The 18,095-nt window shown below is 43.5% G+C and overlaps 1 protein-coding gene across 2 annotated transcripts in view; it reads left to right on the top strand.

Annotated features, from left to right (window-relative positions):
- The window catches only part of Uggt1 (UDP-glucose glycoprotein glucosyltransferase 1), an 80,653-nt gene that overhangs the window by 28,410 nt on the left and 34,148 nt on the right, over positions 1–18,095 (top strand). For both annotated transcript variants that reach the window (XM_051204268.1, XM_051204267.1), the window contains exons 13-18: positions 1,940–2,059; positions 5,474–5,559; positions 10,599–10,734; positions 11,808–11,939; positions 14,263–14,427; positions 17,362–17,482. In XM_051204268.1, coding sequence (XP_051060225.1) covers positions 1,940–2,059; positions 5,474–5,559; positions 10,599–10,734; positions 11,808–11,939; positions 14,263–14,427; positions 17,362–17,482 — 760 coding nt within the window. The remainder of the gene's footprint in view (positions 1–1,939; positions 2,060–5,473; positions 5,560–10,598; positions 10,735–11,807; positions 11,940–14,262; positions 14,428–17,361; positions 17,483–18,095) is intronic.

Raw genomic sequence — 18,095 nt, 5'->3', positions numbered from 1 at the left:
TTTTAAATCATGTAGTTAAGAACATCTTAATAGTGGTTTTAATATTTATACTGTTGGGAATGGTGGCACATACCTTTAATCCCAGTACTCAGCAGGGGCAGGAGAATCTCTGTGAGTTTGAGGCTAGCCTGGTCTACATATTGAGTTCCGGGACAGCCAGGGCTACATAGTGAGACACTGTCTCAAAAAAACCCAAACATACAAAAAACAAAACAAACACAAAAACAAAAAACCCCCAAATAGACAAAGAATTCACATTGTTAGAACATCTCTTTTTAATAACCAGTTTGTAAGACTTTTAGCGAGGGTGGAGTAGCTCATCAGAGTTGGAGTACTTGGTGGTGTGGAAGGTCCTCAGCCTTATTAGGTCCATTAGAAGGAGACTTCCAGTCCCAGACACCAACATTCAGCATTGTGTGAGAGTTCCTGTTGCTTTTGTTTACATTTTACTTACTTATTTATTTTTCTTTAAAGAACAGCATTTGTACTTTTAAAGCTGAAAATGTAAGATATAATGAAGGTGTCTTGGCTAGGGTTTCTATTGCTGTAATGAAATGACATGACCAAAAAAGTTGGAGAGGACAGGGCGTATTTGGCTTATATTTCCACATCAGTGTTTGTTATGGAAGGAAATCAGGGCAGGACTCAGAGAGGTCGGGAACCTGGAGGCAGGAGCTGATGCAGAGGCCGTGGAGGGGAGCTGCTTTCTGGCTGGCTCTCCATGCCTTGCTCAGCCTGCTTGCTTGTAGAACCCAGGACCACCAGCCCATGGATGGCCCCACCCACAGTGGCTCCTCCCCTACGAATCACTAATTAAGAAATGTCTTTCAGCTGGATCTATGTATCTTACAGAGACATTTCCTCAGTTGAGGTTCCTTCTCAGATAACTAGCTTGCGTCAAGTTGACATAAGACTAGCCAGCACAGAAGGTATATAGTAGATGTTTTATCACCAGCAGCTTGCTTCCTGGGGCGGCTAACATGAGCAGTTGCTTGTGTACCCTTTCTCTACTCTCACAAGATGGAGTGTATTCCCTGCTCCTTGTGCAAACAACAGGTGTTTACTGCGCATGTGCTGTTCTGCCGTCCTACTACTGCTACTGTTGCGGACACTGCCATAGTGGGTCTCTGCCCTTTCCTCCCACGCACATGCGGCCTGCATCTGTATCTGTCTCTTCTCTGTCTCTTTAAGTGAGTGCTGCAGACGCCGCCTGGCCCGAGGGGTCCTGTGCGATCTCGGTACTGACTGACCGTTAATTGTTTCCAGTTCAACGAATGTGAAGTTTTCTTGCGGATTTGTTTACATTTTACAGATTGTGATTGGAGTTGTGTTTACTGACGGTCCCTATGTCGTTTTTGTTTTATTATTTTTGTTTTGTTCTGGTTTTTTTTTTTTGGAGACAGGGTTTATTTGTATAACAGCTCTAGCTGTACTGGAACTTGCCTTGTAGACCAGGCTGTCTTTGAACTCACAGATGTCTCCTGAGAGCTGGGATTAAAGGTGTGTGTCACCACACCTAGCTTAGCTTCATTATTCTTATTCTTGTCTCATTTACTGTGGGTTGCTTGAGCTTTTTTTTTTTTTTTAATATTTGTTGCTACTAGTCTTCAGTTGGTTGTGTTGATTACAACACATATAGCTATGTTGTAGTTATTAATTTGTCTATTTAATCTTTGTATGTTTGGGAATTGTCTTATCTCTTATACCTGTGTATTTGTTGGAGGCAATGTCTTGTATAGCCCAGGCTGGTGCTAAATTCTACGTGGCCATTGGCAATTTAATACCTGCTACTCCTGTCTCTACCTCCTAAGGGCTGGGATTACAGGCATGTGCTACTGTGCCCATGTACTCTGTGATTTTTGAAGTCTCAGTAATTATCTCTTTTTTCCATCAGTGACTAATGTGCACGTACCATGTTGTGTTTTCTGTTTTATTCAAGTGGGTCAACAACCTAGAGGTTGACAGCCGATACAATTCATGGCCTTCTAGTCTACAAGAGTTGCTTCGACCCACCTTTCCTGGCGTTATACGGCAAATCAGGAAAAACTTGCATAACATGGTGAGTGGAACTCCTTACCGCCTGCCTCCCTGCAACTGTCTCTCTTTTCCATCATATGTGGAATGTTCAGCTTTTTCTTTATATATGCACAATGTTCAAAGGGAAAGGGCTTTGGAATATGTTTATACTACAGCAGTGTGACAACCTGTGTTGCTGTGTGACCCATGTGCCTCATCCATAATGGAAGGTTTACACTGGGTGACTTTACAGATTTGTTTTAAGACTTTATTTTCCTAGAGCAATTTTAGGTTTATAGAAATGCTGTATGAGTTTTAAGAGTGTTCTTTTTTTTCTTTTGTAACTCAGAAGATATATGTTCGCTGCTTTTTGTCATGTCATGTGTGCATGTGTTAATAGTCTTTTTATTCCAAGTTACAACTTAGGCATTGGATCAATAAACTCTTTTGATCTTACTACGTAAAAGAAGGGAAGTCACCATACAGGAAAAAAACTAGTGTGTTACTTGACGTTGTATGTGAGAAATGAAGGCATCGATATTTGATTCAGTGGAAGTAGTTGTAATTCTCAGTGAGTTCTCAAGGCTGTGAGGTATTTTGGTCCTGATGTGAGTGTTGTTGGTGTGATGTCCCCTTACCCTACCCCCCCCCCCCCCCCCCCGCCCCAACTTGCTCTTTCTTGTGAGCCATTGAGTCCTAGTTTGCTTTCTATTGCTGTGGTAGACTCCATGGACAAAAGCAGCTGTGAAGGAAAGAGTTAATTTCCTCATGTGGCTTATAGTTGGCCATGAGTGGAACTCAAGGCAGGGGCTGAAGCAGAGACAGCGGAGGTTGCTTCTCACTGCCTTGCTCTCATTGGCATGCTCAGCCTGCTTTCTTATACAACCCAAGACCACCTGCCCAGGGGTGGCCCCACCCACACTGGGCGGGGCCCTTCCACATCAGTCATAAATCAAAAAAAAAAAAAAAAAAAAAAAAAAAAATGCCCCCATAGATTTGCCTGCAAGCCACTCTGATGGAGGCATTATTTCAATCGAGGATCCCTCTTCCCAGATTACTTAAGCTTATGACAAGTTGACAAAACAGTAACCAACACAATTGGCCTGTCATCACCTTGACACATAAACACATCACTATTAAACTATAAACTTTTCTTTCTTGTCTGTTCTCAAGATGTTATGTTAATGCTAATATCATCATATAAAATATACCACAATATTTAATATACCGTATTTTAAAAATGCAAACACTTTAAAGTTCAAGTTCTCTTTAAAATATTCCAACATATCTTTAAACGTCCAAAGTCTCCCCAACAGTAAGCTCCTGTCACAGTCGCATCAATGCAAACCCAAGTTCAGCAGTGGCATCTGGGCTACCCATGGTCCTCTGGGCTCCGAGGGCGGGGCAGCCGCTCTTGCTCAGCTATGCATCTGTAGCACAAGCACCTTGTTTAGTGGCGGTCCTCACTGTCCTTAAATCCAATGCGCCTGTGCTGTGCCTTCTCCCATGGCCTGACCTGGGCTCTCTTCAGGGACTCTGACCTTGGCCCATGGTGACAAGCCTCACCTTCTCTCTCTGGCCTCCTTGAATACTACCTTCTCTGTGCTGGCCCGAGAAACATTTCCAAGCTCCTGTAATGGCTCATTTAAGTCTGAGCACTAATGACTTTTCCAGCCCAAAGTTCCAGACACTTCCACCATCTTCCCCAAAAGAACACGATCAGGTTTGTCGCAGCAGTAGCCCGATTTCTGTCCTGTTTGCTCTCTGTTACTTTAATGGAAACTATTACATCCATCATGAGAAGGGAGTCAGCGCAGGAACCTGCAGACAGAAACTCAAGTGAAGGCTCTGAAGGAGTTGCTTCCTGGCTTGCTCCCCATGGCTGGCTCAGTCTGCTTTGTTTCATAGCCCAACACCACTTGCCCGGCCGCGGCGGCACCACCCACATCGTTCTGGGCCCCCCTAAATCAGTAGTTAATTAGGAAAGTGCACCCGAGGCTTGCCCACAGACCACCTGGAGGCTTTTCCGCAGCTGGGCTCCTTCTTACTTAGAGAGGCATGAGTGAATGGGCGTTTTATTGGAGCACGAACAACTTTCCAGTGGCCACCTATTTACAAAACGGCCTCTCATCCCTGACAGCCACTAACTGATTCTAACCCAGGACGAGACAGGGCCTCCCAAGTGCTAATATCTTAATCCCTCAAATTTAGTAATCACTTAACCTCTTAACTTTTCATTTCCCCCCTCACCCCCCGTCCCTCATCTCCCTGCTTTAGAGACCGGGGCAGAAGTTTCTTAGCAGATCTACCCTGCCATTTCTGTATCTCTTCCCTCTTCACTGGTGCTGAAGAGAGACGGGAGCCAGGCTTGCTTTGAGAGCTGCATGGGATTTCATGTATTTAATTCTCCGCCTGTGCATGTGTGTAGGCCCTCACGTGCCAACCTTCAGGAGTTGCTTCTCTCCTTCTGCTTCATTGCCCAAGAGATTGAATGTGTTTGCAAAATTGGCAACGCATGACCCACTAAGCCGAGGTTCTCAACCTTCCTAACGCTTCGGCCTTTTAACACAGTTCTTCATGCTGGGGTGACCCCCAACCAAAAATTTTTTCATTGCTTTCTCATAAACTGAAATTTTACTACTGTTAGGAATCACAATGACAATATCTGTTTTCTGATGGTCTTAGGACACTCCTGTGAAGGGATTGTTTGACCCCCCCCTTCCAAGGGGGCACTACCCAAGGTTGAGAACCGGCACACTAAGCCATCTTGCCAATCCTGTATTTTCTTCAGTTCATACTACCCTTTTCTTTACCCTTCTCTTTCTTATCCTGTGAGTGAATTTTAACTTTTTGTTTTCTAAAGAGTTGTAGATAATTTTCATGCACCTCAGGCTAGTCTTTAAACTCAGTATACAGTTGAGGGTGGCTTTGAATTTGAGACCCTCTCCCTCCGTCTTCCGTGTGCTAGGATTGCAGGTATGCATCACCATGCCTGGTTTTATGTAGCGCTGGACTTGCTCTTGCATGCTTGGTGAACACTCTACCAGGTGATTAACAGCCCCGGTCCTGAGTAACTTCATTGTGTAGAGAATGTGTCTACAAGCTGGTTTGCAGGTACTACGGACTCCATTTATCACTGTTGCTATGATTTAAAAGTTGAGTTCAAATTTGGTAATCCAGGGAGCCTTAGAAACAAATGTAACGAAAAAGGCAGGCTCTGTTTTCCAAGGTGGGGGAACTGATAGAACTGAAGTTTATTTGGGATGGCATCAGCAGTCTGGAACACCAGTGGGATGTCAGCAGTGAAATCCATGAAAATGTCCCATTTCTTCCCACCACCACGGTTTTTGAAGCTGAGGGTTGGAAAGATTGGCCTCATGTATGACATCTTGTGTCATTTCTCAGCCCAGAAGTGCTTGAATACCATTTCATGGGTTCTTTTTCTTTCCTCTGACAGGTTTTTATTGTTGATCCTGTACATGAGACCACAGCTGAGTTGATTAGCATAGCTGAGATGTTCCTCAGCAATCACATACCATTAAGGTAACACTGGGGTCATTTAGCTGAGGTTGGGTTTGCTATTTGGATTGCATGTCTGGTTTCATTGAATTGTAGTATAATTAATAGTGAGATTTACTAATGGTGGTTTTCTGCTTGGTAAGATGCCTGTGTCTTTTGGGACGAAGAATTTAGTTCTCAACACATACAAGCTCACCACCATTGAATTATTAACAACTCTCTGTGTGAAAATAGTTTGTGGTCTTCACTTGCTTCCTACAGGAAGGGAGTTTTCTTGGATGCATGTCCATATAGGAAAGCCCGTTTCTGATTTCAGCAGAGAGCTTTGCTAGCGCCTTTGCTTGGCTTTCAAGGACTAAAACGCTTTAGAATGTTAAGTAGCCTTCTGTAGATGTAGACAGATGCCCCCACCAATGTCAGTCATGTTGCCAGCTGGACACCAGATTTACCCTGTTCTTTTCATAGAATATGTGTATATGTGTGTGTGTTTATGCACATACATGCATATATACATAGATATTGTTATATGCATTTGTACATATTTATATATGTATATAACATATTTATGTTAAGATATTTTCCCTTACAGTCTGTAATAATTTTGGTAATTTTACATATTGATAAAATCTGTGTTACTTTTGTTTTATTCAAGACAGGGTCTCACTGTGTAGCTCTGACTCCTGGAACTCACTCTATAGATCAGACTGGTGTGGAACTTACAGCGATCCACCTGCCTCTGCCTCTCAAGTGCTGGGTCTAAAGACGTGTGTGTCTATGTCTGCAAAATTTGAGTTCTTAAAAATGTAGAAGCTAAAGGACAAAAGACTTCCTAGTAAAGAAACATTGCAATGTGCTCACTGCCCAGCACTGAGCTGTACTAGGCTTTTATGAGTGGTACCTGCCCTGTTTGCCTTCTCAGAACAAAGCTTTTGCATACCTTGCCGCTCTTTAAGAGTGTGTTGGATCATGTGCTTTAGGAAACAGCTCTGTGGGGGAGGACCTGGGTTTCCTGGGGCTTTGAAGCAATAGAGGACTATGAGGACTGGAAAAGCAGAGCTTGTCGAGTGCAATGAAATTTCTTCATTTAAATCTGAATACCACCTGGAAAATGGAGAAATAATTGATAGAGATTCTGGTGGTGTAATTAGGTGTCAACTTGCTTACATAAGGATGTTTAGGCCACTTTTTCTAATTACATGGTTTAGGTCATGAGTAAAATTTAAAAAAAAAAATAAGGAGTTAACTTGAAAACAAATCTTGCTGTCTGCACATGCACGAATGAATCACTAGATAATTGATACTTTTTTGGGGGTGGGGAGGGGATAGAATCTCATTATGTAGACTAGGCTGACATACATAGATGCTCCTGCCTCTGCCTTTCAAGTTCTGAGACTACAGGCATGTGCCACCACATCAGGACCACTTTTAACAGTTCTTATTTGATGAATAAGGTCATAGGTTTTCCAATTCCATACTTAATAATATGTCGTGCTCCTTTGCTCATCCATCACTCTCCTGTGTCCCTCTCTTCTGCTGCTGGCCCCTTTCTCCTGCTTCTGCTGGTGTTATTCTTGTGTATGTGTGTGTCCCCGAGTTACTTGTGGAAGAAAGGCTTTATTTCAGTTTTACATATAGTGCATCACCACCAGAAACTAAGGCAGGAACCCGTAGCAGAAACGAAAGCAGAGACCATGTAGGAATGCTTCTTGCCGGTGTGCTTCGTATGGCTTGCTCAACTGGCTTTTTTTTTTTTTTTTTTTTTTTTTTAATATCAGTTAGCCCACTTGCCTAGGGAGTTATCAACCACAGTGTAATGGACCCTCCCATATCAACCAGCAATCAAGAAGTCATACAATGTGACCACAGTCCAGGACACCCTGATCTACAAACTGAGTTCTAGGACAGCCAGAAATACACAGTGAGACCTGGTCTCAAAATCAACAACTAGGGCTCTCTCCCTCTTCCCTCCCTCTCTCCGTCTAATCCAGACTGGTCCAGAACTCCTGATTCACCTGCCTCAGCTTCCCATGGCATGTCTCCTAATTTCTTTTAATACCGAGTAACATTTCGTTATGTGATTATACTGTATTTTTTTACCCTTTCACCTTTGAAGGGCATTGCTTTAGTCTGCTTTTTGTTGGTGTGATAAACACTATTCCAGAAGCAACTTGGGCAGGAAAGGATTGATTTCCTCTTACAGGTAGCAGTCTATCATGAAAAGGGAGTCAGGGCAGGAACCCCAGGCAGGTACCTGGAGTCAGGGACTGCAGGAAAAGCCATGGAGGAATGCCGCTTACTGGCTTGCTCCTGGAGTCTTGCTCAGTTTACTTTCTTATGCAACCCAAGATGACTTACCTAGGGGATACTGCCTGTAGTGGGTTAGACCCCCCTCCATATCAATCATGAATCAAGGAAATGCCCCATGTAGACATGCTCAAGCATTATCTGACAGAGGTATTTCTCAACTCAAATTCCTTCCCAGGTATGTCCAGGTAGGTCTCTGTCAAGCTGATAACAACCTACCAACACAACTGACAGTGTCAACTTAACACACAGTTACAACACTATTAAGTTTTACAAGACTTCATGTTGATATTAATGTCACATTGTAACACACCGTCCAACCTTTAAAAGTCTTCACTTCTTCCAAAATTCCATTACTTAAAAGTTCAGTCTCAGGATCTAGAGAGATGTCTCAGCAGTTAAGACCATATACTGCTCTTCCAAAAGATCCAAGTTCCTATGGTACCATTCGTAACAGGGAGCTCATACCTACCTGTAACTCCAGAAAATGTAACACCTCTAGTCTTTTCAGGTACCTGTACTCTTGTTCACATACCCACCCACAGACACATACACACACATATTTAAAAGTAAATATTTAAAAAGATTCACTCACTTTTGAATATCCAGCACCTCTGAAAACATCCAAACTCTCAACTGTGAGCTTCTGTAAAATAGATAATAAGGTACATATTTCTTATTCCAGGAGGAAAGAACCAGATCAAAATAAAACCAAACCCAACAGTGTAAAGTGTAAGTAGCTCAGTGTCTGACATCCAGGACTCACGGTTTCTGAGGGCTTGGTTAGTCCCACCTCTCCAGGGACACCCTCCACCATACACAACTTGTCCTACAGACTCTGGTGAGCTTCACTTGACGCTTGCTGTCCTTGGTGGTCCTCCACAGATCTTTGAGCAGTTAACACTGAAGCTTATGAATCCCATGTACAGATGTTTATGTGGACAAAGTTCTGTTGGCAGGGTTGCTGGACCATTTCAATAGGTGTATAGCAGTAGGTCGCTGTTTAATTGATAACTCACTAATGGCATAGGATCTTAGTGTTTCATTTTGTGAATATCTGACCAAGAAATTTCATTTGTTTGTTTACATGGTCTTTTTGAGACAGGACCTTGCTGTGTAGCCCAGGCTGACCTGAAACTTGATTTGTAGCCTGGGTTATCCTCAGACACACTGTCCTTCTGCCTCAGCATTCTCAAGTGCTGGGATCATAAGTGTGTGCTACCTTGCCCAGCTTCTTAGTCTACAAATGTTTGTTTAACATCGAGTCTCAAGAGTCATGTTTATATTTCCATCAGTTCTTTTTCAGATGGGTGTTTTCAAGTTTTCTGCTAGGCTGTGGTTTCTCCTTTCCTTTCCTTGATACTTTCCCCCCTTTTTCTCAAAGCAGGTATTAGTTTGTTTGTTTTGTTTTGTGTGAGGGTTTGGTTTTTTAAAGAAAGGGTCTCACTATATAGCTCTGCTCTGTAGATCTGGCTGGCCTTGAACTCACTGAAATCCACTTGCCTCTGCCTCCCTAAGTGCTGGGATTAAAGGTGTGCATCACTATTGGAGGCTCACAAAACAGAAGTTTTAAACTTTAATGAAGTCTGCCTCGTTGATGTTTGATGTTTCCCTCAGTTATTTTCACTCCACTGACTGAACCTGGAGCTCACATATTGGCTAGGGTGCCCCCTGCCAAGATCCTGTTTCCACCTCCTCGCCCTGGGATACGGGCATGTGCCCAGTTTATTGTACGTGTTGTTAAAGATCTGAAGCCGGGTTCTCATGCTTGCATGACAAGCACGTTGCCCATCACGCCACCCCCTAGCTGGCTCCTACTTTTTGGATCTAACATGTCAGTAACTAAACCTGAGATCACCTATCAGGTTTTCCCCGGTGCTATTTTCTAGGGGTTTGGTTTTCCAGTTGTTTTTGTGAAGGGCAAATTCATAGCTACGTTCACGACTTAGCATGTGCGGCTGTGCAGTACCACTTGTTGACGTGGCTTTCTTTACTGCGTTACTCTCAGTCCAGGTGCCCAGCCTGCCCAGGGGAAGTCTTCATCCGGGTCTGTCTTTGTGGATGGAGGAAGCTGATTTTCAGTTTGCTTTCATTTATTGAAACTGTTTTGACTGTCCTGGAATTTGCTTTGTAGATCACACTACCACAGTAGCCTCAAACTCACAGAGATCCACCTGTTTCTGCCTCCTGAGTTCTGGGATTAGGCGTGCACTGCTTTCCTGACTTCCTTTTATATTGCTTTAGTTATATTTAATTTTCTCAACTCTGACTTCTGGGTTTTTAAAATTAATTTATGCATTCTTTATGTGTATGTGCCTGGTTGTCTGTATGTATAGCACGTTTGTGCAGTACCCACAAAGGCTAGAATTTTAATTCACGTGCTCTGAAACTGGAGTTAGAGGCCCTTGTGAGCCATCTGATTGTGGGTGCTGGGGACAGAACCCAGGGACTCTGCAGGAGCAGCCAGTGCTCTTAATAGTTGAGCTATTTCTCCAGTGCTCCAATTTAAAAGCAGAACAGAATTTCTCCTCATCATTGTAGCAATGCTTCTCATGTCAGTACAGAAGTCTATTCAAGCCTCTGAAACAGCTTCAACTGTGGAAAAGCCTGTTTTTAAACAGTGTGTGCGTGCATGCCTTGTTAGAGTGAGATGCAGACTGCTTTTCGGTTAGGATTGGGTGGGGAGGTGTGGAGGGGATGGCACGCACCCACCTCTAGCTGATTGACTTCTTTTAAGAGGCCTGTTTTCTTCTCTGCAGGATTGGTTTTGTCTTCGTGGTCAATGACTCGGAAGATGTTGATGGAATGCAAGATGCGGGAGTCGCCGTTCTGAGAGCGTATAATTATGTTGTCCAAGAAGTGGATGGCTATCACGCCTTCCAGACTCTCACACACGTATGTTTTTAACTTAGTCTAAAACGGTTTTAAAAAGTAAATTCTTACACAAGCTCTTATGTTTTATATTTCAGGGTTCCTTATACTTTATTAAGTCACTGGTATGAATGTAATAGATTGCTAAGTTTATTTTAATGTTTAGAATTTATTATGGGGGGGGTCCAGAGGATGACCTTCGTGGGTTCTTTCCTTCTGCCGTAGGATCTGGGGATCACGCTTGGATGTCAGGCAGGTTAATCCATAGTGCTGGCCATTAGATTCAGTTCTCTAAGAGTCAGACTAGTGTGTTAGAGCACTCTGTACTGTGATTATCTGAAAGCATCAGTTCATGCCTTTGGGCAACGTGATGTTCTCCACTTTTTTTAAAAGATCAGTCTGTTCCTTTTGAGACTGTCTGATGGTTTCTTCCCATCCTTTCTTTATCCTCGTCCCCCTTGTTTTTTCGGTTAAAGGCAAATTCATATAGCCAGGACTAGCCTTGAACACACTGTGTAGTTGAAGGTGACCTTGAGTTCCTGATTTTCCTGCCTTTACCTCCCCAATGCTGGGGTGTTAGAGGTGCAGCACCACCCTGGTTGTTCCCCCCCCCCCCCCCCCCCCCCCCCCCCCGAGATAAGGACTTTCTGTATAGCCCAGGCTAGCCTAAAACTCTGGCTCTGCTTCCCTCAGCTTCCCAGGGGCTTGCTGTCTCAGGCATGTCCCACCACACCTGGCTGCTGACACTTCTTAAAGCATTTTGCCCCTTGTATTTGGGTTATAATGTGTTTATGAACGGATGGGATCATTTCAAGAGAAGCATGGGCACCTCTGAAATCAAGGCTAGCCTGATCTACATAGCAAGTTCCCAGCTAGCCAGGCCTTCTTGCTGATGCTCTGTCCTTAAAAAAGAAAGAAAGGCAAATCTTCATTCCTTAGTCAGAAGTGTCTTACGAGGAATGTTGAAATGATAGTGTTGCTAAGAACTTCCAGTTTGCTTTTTTTAAAAAAAATTATTTTTCTAATGTGCTGAGTGATTTCATTCCATTTGAAATTTGGATTTAAAAGTGCTTGGTTACCTGTTTTTCTCCCTTTAGATCTATAACAAGGTAAGGACTGGAGGAAAGGTGAAAGTTGAACATGTGGTCAGCATCTTGGAGAAGAAGTACCCATACGTCGAAGTGAATAGCATTCTGGGGATTGATTCTGCTTATGATCAGAACCGGAAGGTAACACGTTTAGAGCTTACTTCTTTGGCGTTCTAACTTCACTGTCTTTGGGTTGGATGGTGTCTACAGTGGGGTGCTGTTAGAGTGCCTAGCAGTTAGCATTTCAGAATGTAGGCAGACCAGTCTTTGGTCCCCCTCCCCCCCCTTGGAGACAGGATCTTACTGTGTAGCCCTTGGCTGGCCTTGAACTCTTGGAGATCGCCTGTCTCTACACTATGAGTGCTGGGATTAAAGGCGTGTTGCCACCACGCCTGGCCTCACTTGTCATTCTTTGAAAAGTGATTCCATTTCAGAAAATAGTACCTTTTTTTTTTTTTTTTTTTTGCAAGTTAACTTTTAAATCAGGCACTAATTACTTTTTTGTAATAAAGTATGTTCTGGATGAAACCTATTGGAAGCATGGACCTGGGAGGTGATGTGTGGCACAATATATACAATTTGACTTTACGTCATTGTTCAGGCTCCAGACCTGTCTGCTTTAAGAAATATATTAACTGTCTGGGTGTGATGGTGCATACCTTTAATTAATCTCAGCACTCTGAAGGCAAAAGCAAATGGATGTCTGTAGATCCTGGTTGGTCTACAGGGCAAATTCCAGGATAGCCAGGGCTATACAGAGAATCCATGTCTCAAAGTAAAAAAAAAAAAAAAAAAAGTGTAAAAACCAGAGTCAGTGAGATTGCGTATTTGTGCAGATGCTTACTCTACAAGCCTAGTGAGCTGAGTTTGAGCCTCCAAGCTCATGTAAAGGTGAAAGAAAAGTTTAGCTTTTTGAGGAGTGACATAGGACGTACTTCGTGACCAGCTCTTACATATTTCCTTACCCACAACCAAAACAACGTTTATTCTTACATTTTGAGACTATTAGAAAATATTTGCTATACTTTGGCTTTTAAAAAGTGCTATAAAAGTTAATAGTTATAACTTAGTAAACAAGGTCTTGGGGTTTGAAGCAACTGTAAGAAAGCAAAAACCAGTTCCATTTTTGCGGCCCATCCTCGTGTGGAAAGATGTGGAAAGAATCCCTCTGCCTGACAATGGCTGTTGATTGCTAGAGTCAGGTTGGAGTGGGCCAGAAGCCATAGGAACAGGGAGCCAACAAATGTGTGCCTGCAGTTCTCGAAAGTGGCTTTGCTTTTCCAGTGAGCATCCTGGCTGGGAGCTGGACACTGAGCTCTTCAGGCCTCCTCCTCTGAAGAGAGCATGAGTAGCTGGAGCGGGGCTCTGTTGCTGCCTTGCAGCAGTTAGGACTGTGCAGCCCCTGAATGTCCAGATTGAGAGAAATGTCTGCTTCAGTGTGAGTGTGCAGATAAGGTGAAAGAAACAAAATAGGACCAATCAGGGAAGAGCTGTAAATCAAAGTTCACGGTCAGGCCCACACGCCTCTTGTCCCTGCAGAGGTAAAGAAACTGAAGAAGCACGTTTCTGTGTGCCCCCCCCTCCCCCGATTGCTGCAGTGGACTTTGCAGCTGCTTGCTGCTTCCCTGCTTTAGCTCAGCCCCCACTGTATGGTCAGCCGCTCTCTGGGGCTCTTTTGTCCTGTGGGCTTGAGCCTGCTGGCTGTCAGTAAGCCCTCTGCTGGGGTAGTGGACACTCTGCTCCCACCAAATGCAGAAAGTTTGGTTGTACAATGATGAGCATTGTATACATGATGCAGTTTTTTGTTTGTTTGTTTTTCGAGGCAGGGTTTCTCTGTATAACAGTTCTGACTGTCCTGGAACTCCCTCTGTAGACCAGGCAGGCTTTGAACCCACAGAGATCCTCCTGCCTCTGCCTCCCAAGTGCTGGGATTAAGGGAGTGTGCCACTACTGCCTGGCACATGATGCAGTTTTAGAAGCCTGGAGGCCTGTTCACACATGTAGACAAACATATACACATTTGCGCTATATTTGTGAATATACGTGCTCTGTTTGTGTGGCGGAGACTACCGAGGCTAATATATATATAGGGTGTCTGATTCGTAAGAACTGCAGGTACAGGAAATGAGCCGCCCTGTGGGTGCTGGGAACCGAACCCACCACAAGTGCTCTTAATGCCAGAGTCAGCTCCCCAGCCCTCCTCTTGTTCTTTTTTAAAAGAGCGTTTTATTTGTTGTTATTGTGTGCATGCATATGGAGATGAGATGATAACTTGTAGAGTCTGTTACATGGGTTTTGGAGATCAGATCAGGTTGCCGGGCTTACACTGCAAGTGTCTTTACCCATAAGCCATCTTGCTAGCTCTGTTAACTTTTTAAAAATTCAAACAGGCATGTAAGAAACTTTGTTTTGTTTTACATGTGTCATGAATGCAAACATGTGCTTTTTGTCCTTTGTTTTCTAGGACGCCAGAGGCTACTATGAGCAGACTGGTGTTGGTCCTCTGCCTGTTGTCTTGTTCAATGGCATGCCCTTTGAAAAGGAACAGTTAGATCCTGACGAGCTGGAAACCATTACAATGCACAAGATCTTGGAGACCACTACCTTCTTCCAAAGGGCCGTGTATTTGGTGGGTGGTATTTTCAGTCCAACTTTGAAAGCAAATGGTTTATATGTACTTGGTAGCTTCTGTAGTAGGCAGTACAGTTCTGTATTATGCTGGGCATGGTGACACATGGCAAGTGCATCTCGGTGAGTTTCAGGCCAGACAGGGTTACAAAGTGAGATCATGTTTCAAAAAAACAAATAAGCAACAACAAAAAATTTGTACTATATTCTATAGGCCACTAGTGGTTTGCAGATTCTCAGAAAGTCTATTCAAAGGAAAATAATTTTGAACACTGAAATAACAACTCCTGTTGGTTTTAGGGTTCAGTGTTTACTTGTAAAAGTTATAGGAATTTCTGAGAGACATGTTCATTAGGCATTCTGACTTTGGGAAGATGCTTTATTTCTATGTAAATACTACTTAATGGTTATGGTGTGGTAGTCATTCACATGGTATGAAACTCAGTTTTTTATTGGCTTTCATTTCATTCATTTATTTACTTGCTGTGCTAAGAATGGAACTCAGGACCTCATGTACACTAGCTTACTTAGTTAGACAGCGGTGAGCTACACCCACACTCTGAACTTACCTTCTTCCAATGTGTGTGTGAGATTCTGAGTGCGCACAGCTCCCACACTCTGAACTTACCTTCTTCCAATGTGTGTGTGTGATTCTGAGTGCACACAGCTCCCACACTCTGAACTTACCTTCTTCCAATGTGTGTGTGTGATTCTGAGTGCGCACAGCTCCCACACTCTGAACTTACCTTCTTCCAATGTGTGTGTGATTCTGAGTGTGCACAGCTCCCACACTCTGAACTTACCTTCTTCCAATGTGTGTGTGATTCTGAGTGCGCACAGCTCTTAACCACTAAGTGATCTCTCCAGCCCCTCAGATATATTTTTATGTTCTTTTCCACCAAAAAAACAAAACAACAACCACCACAACAACAAAAAATCAGAATTAGAACTAGAAAAACTATTAGCTTTATATACTCTTCCATAACTTATACCGATCACCTGCTGTGGTGGATTGAATTCTCAGTAAGTGTGTATATTCGAAAGCTTGGTGAAAGTACTGGGTAAGGACCAGGGTGTATGAAGGGGAGTGGGTTGAGATTGCAGAGGCCCACTCCATTTTCCCAGGTCCCTCTCTGCCGCCTACTTGTGGGTTAGGACTTAAGATCCCACCTACTGCTCCAGGGCTGGGCCTTGCCTGCTGCCCTGCTCCAGCCATGAGAATCTGGAACTGTCAGCCCTGAATTAAACATTTTCTGTTATAAATTGCCTTGGTCAAGGAAATAGAAAAGTAGCTACAGTAACCTGACTTGTAGTAAAAGATACAAAACATGAGCTCTTACCATGTTCAGTGTTCAGTGAACTGGCATTTTCAGTCACAATTTTATGCAACCCTTGCCGCTGTCCTGTAGAACTTTCCCACCCAGATAAATCTTTTATCTATTATTATCATTTTGTGTGTATGTGTGTGCGCGCGTGTGCGTATGTGTTTGTGTGCGTGTGTGTGTGTGTGTGTGTGTGTGTGTGTGTGTTCACTCTCATCCGCTCACCTCCAGGCTGTTTAGAGGGTTTCTGTCCCTTGGCTATCTTGAAGAATCCTGCAGTGAGTTCTGCAGTACTAGGTATTGAAGCCAGAGCTTTGTGCATGCCAGGCATGCCCTCTACCGTCGGACCCACGCCTCTGCCCTCTGCTCTCTTGATACTGTCCTGTGAGGCACAACATTCTCCACTCTGATGAGTTTGAGTTTAGTCTTTCCTTTTGTTTTTGTACTCTCGTTGATTTATCCAAGAAAGTAGTGCAAAATCATGGCTCAGCCATTATGAAGATTTTCTCTGGTGTTTTCTGGTAAGACCTTTATGATTGCAAATCTTTAGGGTAAATCTTTGACTTATTTTGAGTTAATTTTAATTATATTTTTTACATGTATTATATTGTTTAGGGGTTGTATATACCACCACATGTGTGGGAGTCAAAGGGCAGCGTGGAATCAGATCTTTCTACCTTTCCATGGGTTCTGAAATCAAATTCAGGCTGCTAGGTTGGCCCAGAAAGCTCCCGACCCACTGAGCCATCTCACCAGCCCTGGTAATTGTTTTCAAGACAAGGTCTCATTATGTAGCACTGGCTGGTCTAGAACTTGCAAGATAGACCAGGCTGGCCTTGAACTCACAGAGATCCGTGTGACCCTGAGTGTTAGGATTAATGATGTGGACCAATAAGTATAAGCAGTCTCTGAAGACTTGTATAACTACATTGACATTTAGAACAAATCTACTTATTTTAACATTTTATTTCTGGTTGGGCAGTGATGGCACATTCCTTTAATCCAAGCACCTGGGAAGCAGAGAGAGTAAGATCTCTGCATTTAAGGCCGGCCTGGTACATACAGCAAGTTCCAGAACAGCCAGGCCTGCTGTTCTGTTTTGAAACTGTTTTGCTCTGTTTTGAAAAGCCAAAGATAAATAAAAATTTATTTTTGACCTTTTTAACACCTGGTACTGGAAAAACTCTGTAACAGTTTAACTCTAGAGCAACATTTGGCCCTTACTTTATACCACAAATAAAAATTAATTCAAGGGCTGGCAGAATGGCTCAGTGGGTCAGGAGCTTGCTGGAGCAGTCTGGTAATCTGAGTTTGATTCCCCAGGACCCATGTGAAGGTGGAAAGAGAGAAGCATCACTACAGAGGTAGTGTGCCTCCCGGCATGGGACAGCTGACTTGGCTTTCTTGTTCCTGAGCCTCCTGTCCCCTGTGAATGCTACCACAGCATCCCTGTCACTATGGTGATAGAGTTAGAGACAGTGTGTGTACATCACTGCACTGCTGGGCTCACGGAGCTCTTAGCATATATCACAGAGCTACTTGTTTTCCTAGTGAATTATGATTGCTGATATTCCTGTAACGCGCCTTCCCCTTCCGTTTCTTTCTTCATATAGGGTGAACTGCCGCATGATCAGGATGTGGTAGAATACATCATGAATCAGCCAAATGTTGTTCCGAGGATCAATTCTAGGATCTTGACAGCTAAGCGAGAGTATCTGGATCTGACAGCAAGCAGTAAGGAGCTTTTCAGTAACGTTCTTCTATTTCTTAGATTATAATAGTAAGATGATAGCCCCAAATTATGATATATGCTTCTGAACTCACAGGATTTTCCTTCTAAAAAAGATAAATTCTGGGCCTGGAAAGAAGGCTCAGTGGTTAAAAATACTTGCTGCTTTTGCTGAGAACTGGGGTGTGGGATCCAGCTCCCTCTTCTAGCTTCCAAAGGCACCAGACACAAACATACATACATGCAGCCAAGACACTCTTACACATAGAATAAAAACAAATAGAGAGAGAGAGAGAGAGAGAGAAGCTGGGCGGTGGTGGCACTCAGATTTAATCCAAAAACTCAGGCGGCAGAGGCAGGAGGATCTCTGTGAGTTTGAGACCAGCCTGGTCTACAAGAGCTAGATCCAGGACAGGCTCCAAAGCCACAGAGCAGCCAGGAGCATGCAGTGGGTCAGCTCTGTTTACCTAGGGTGGCTGGGGAGCAAAAGGCAGGCACCAGTATCCTTTCCAAGAGCAACCCACTTCCTCCCAGTAAGCCGCATTTAATATACTTCACTCGTGCACCTTAGCATCTTCTGTTGTGCTCAAAGCCGATTATCAGTTGACTATTAATGGT

Source organism: Phodopus roborovskii, unplaced genomic scaffold, assembly GCF_943737965.1.
Source record: "Phodopus roborovskii unplaced genomic scaffold, PHOROB, whole genome shotgun sequence".
In the NCBI taxonomy this organism is placed as follows: domain Eukaryota; kingdom Metazoa; phylum Chordata; class Mammalia; order Rodentia; family Cricetidae; genus Phodopus; species Phodopus roborovskii.
The sequence above is the reverse complement of the archived record's forward strand: the minus strand, read 5'-3'. Positions and strand labels throughout refer to the sequence as shown.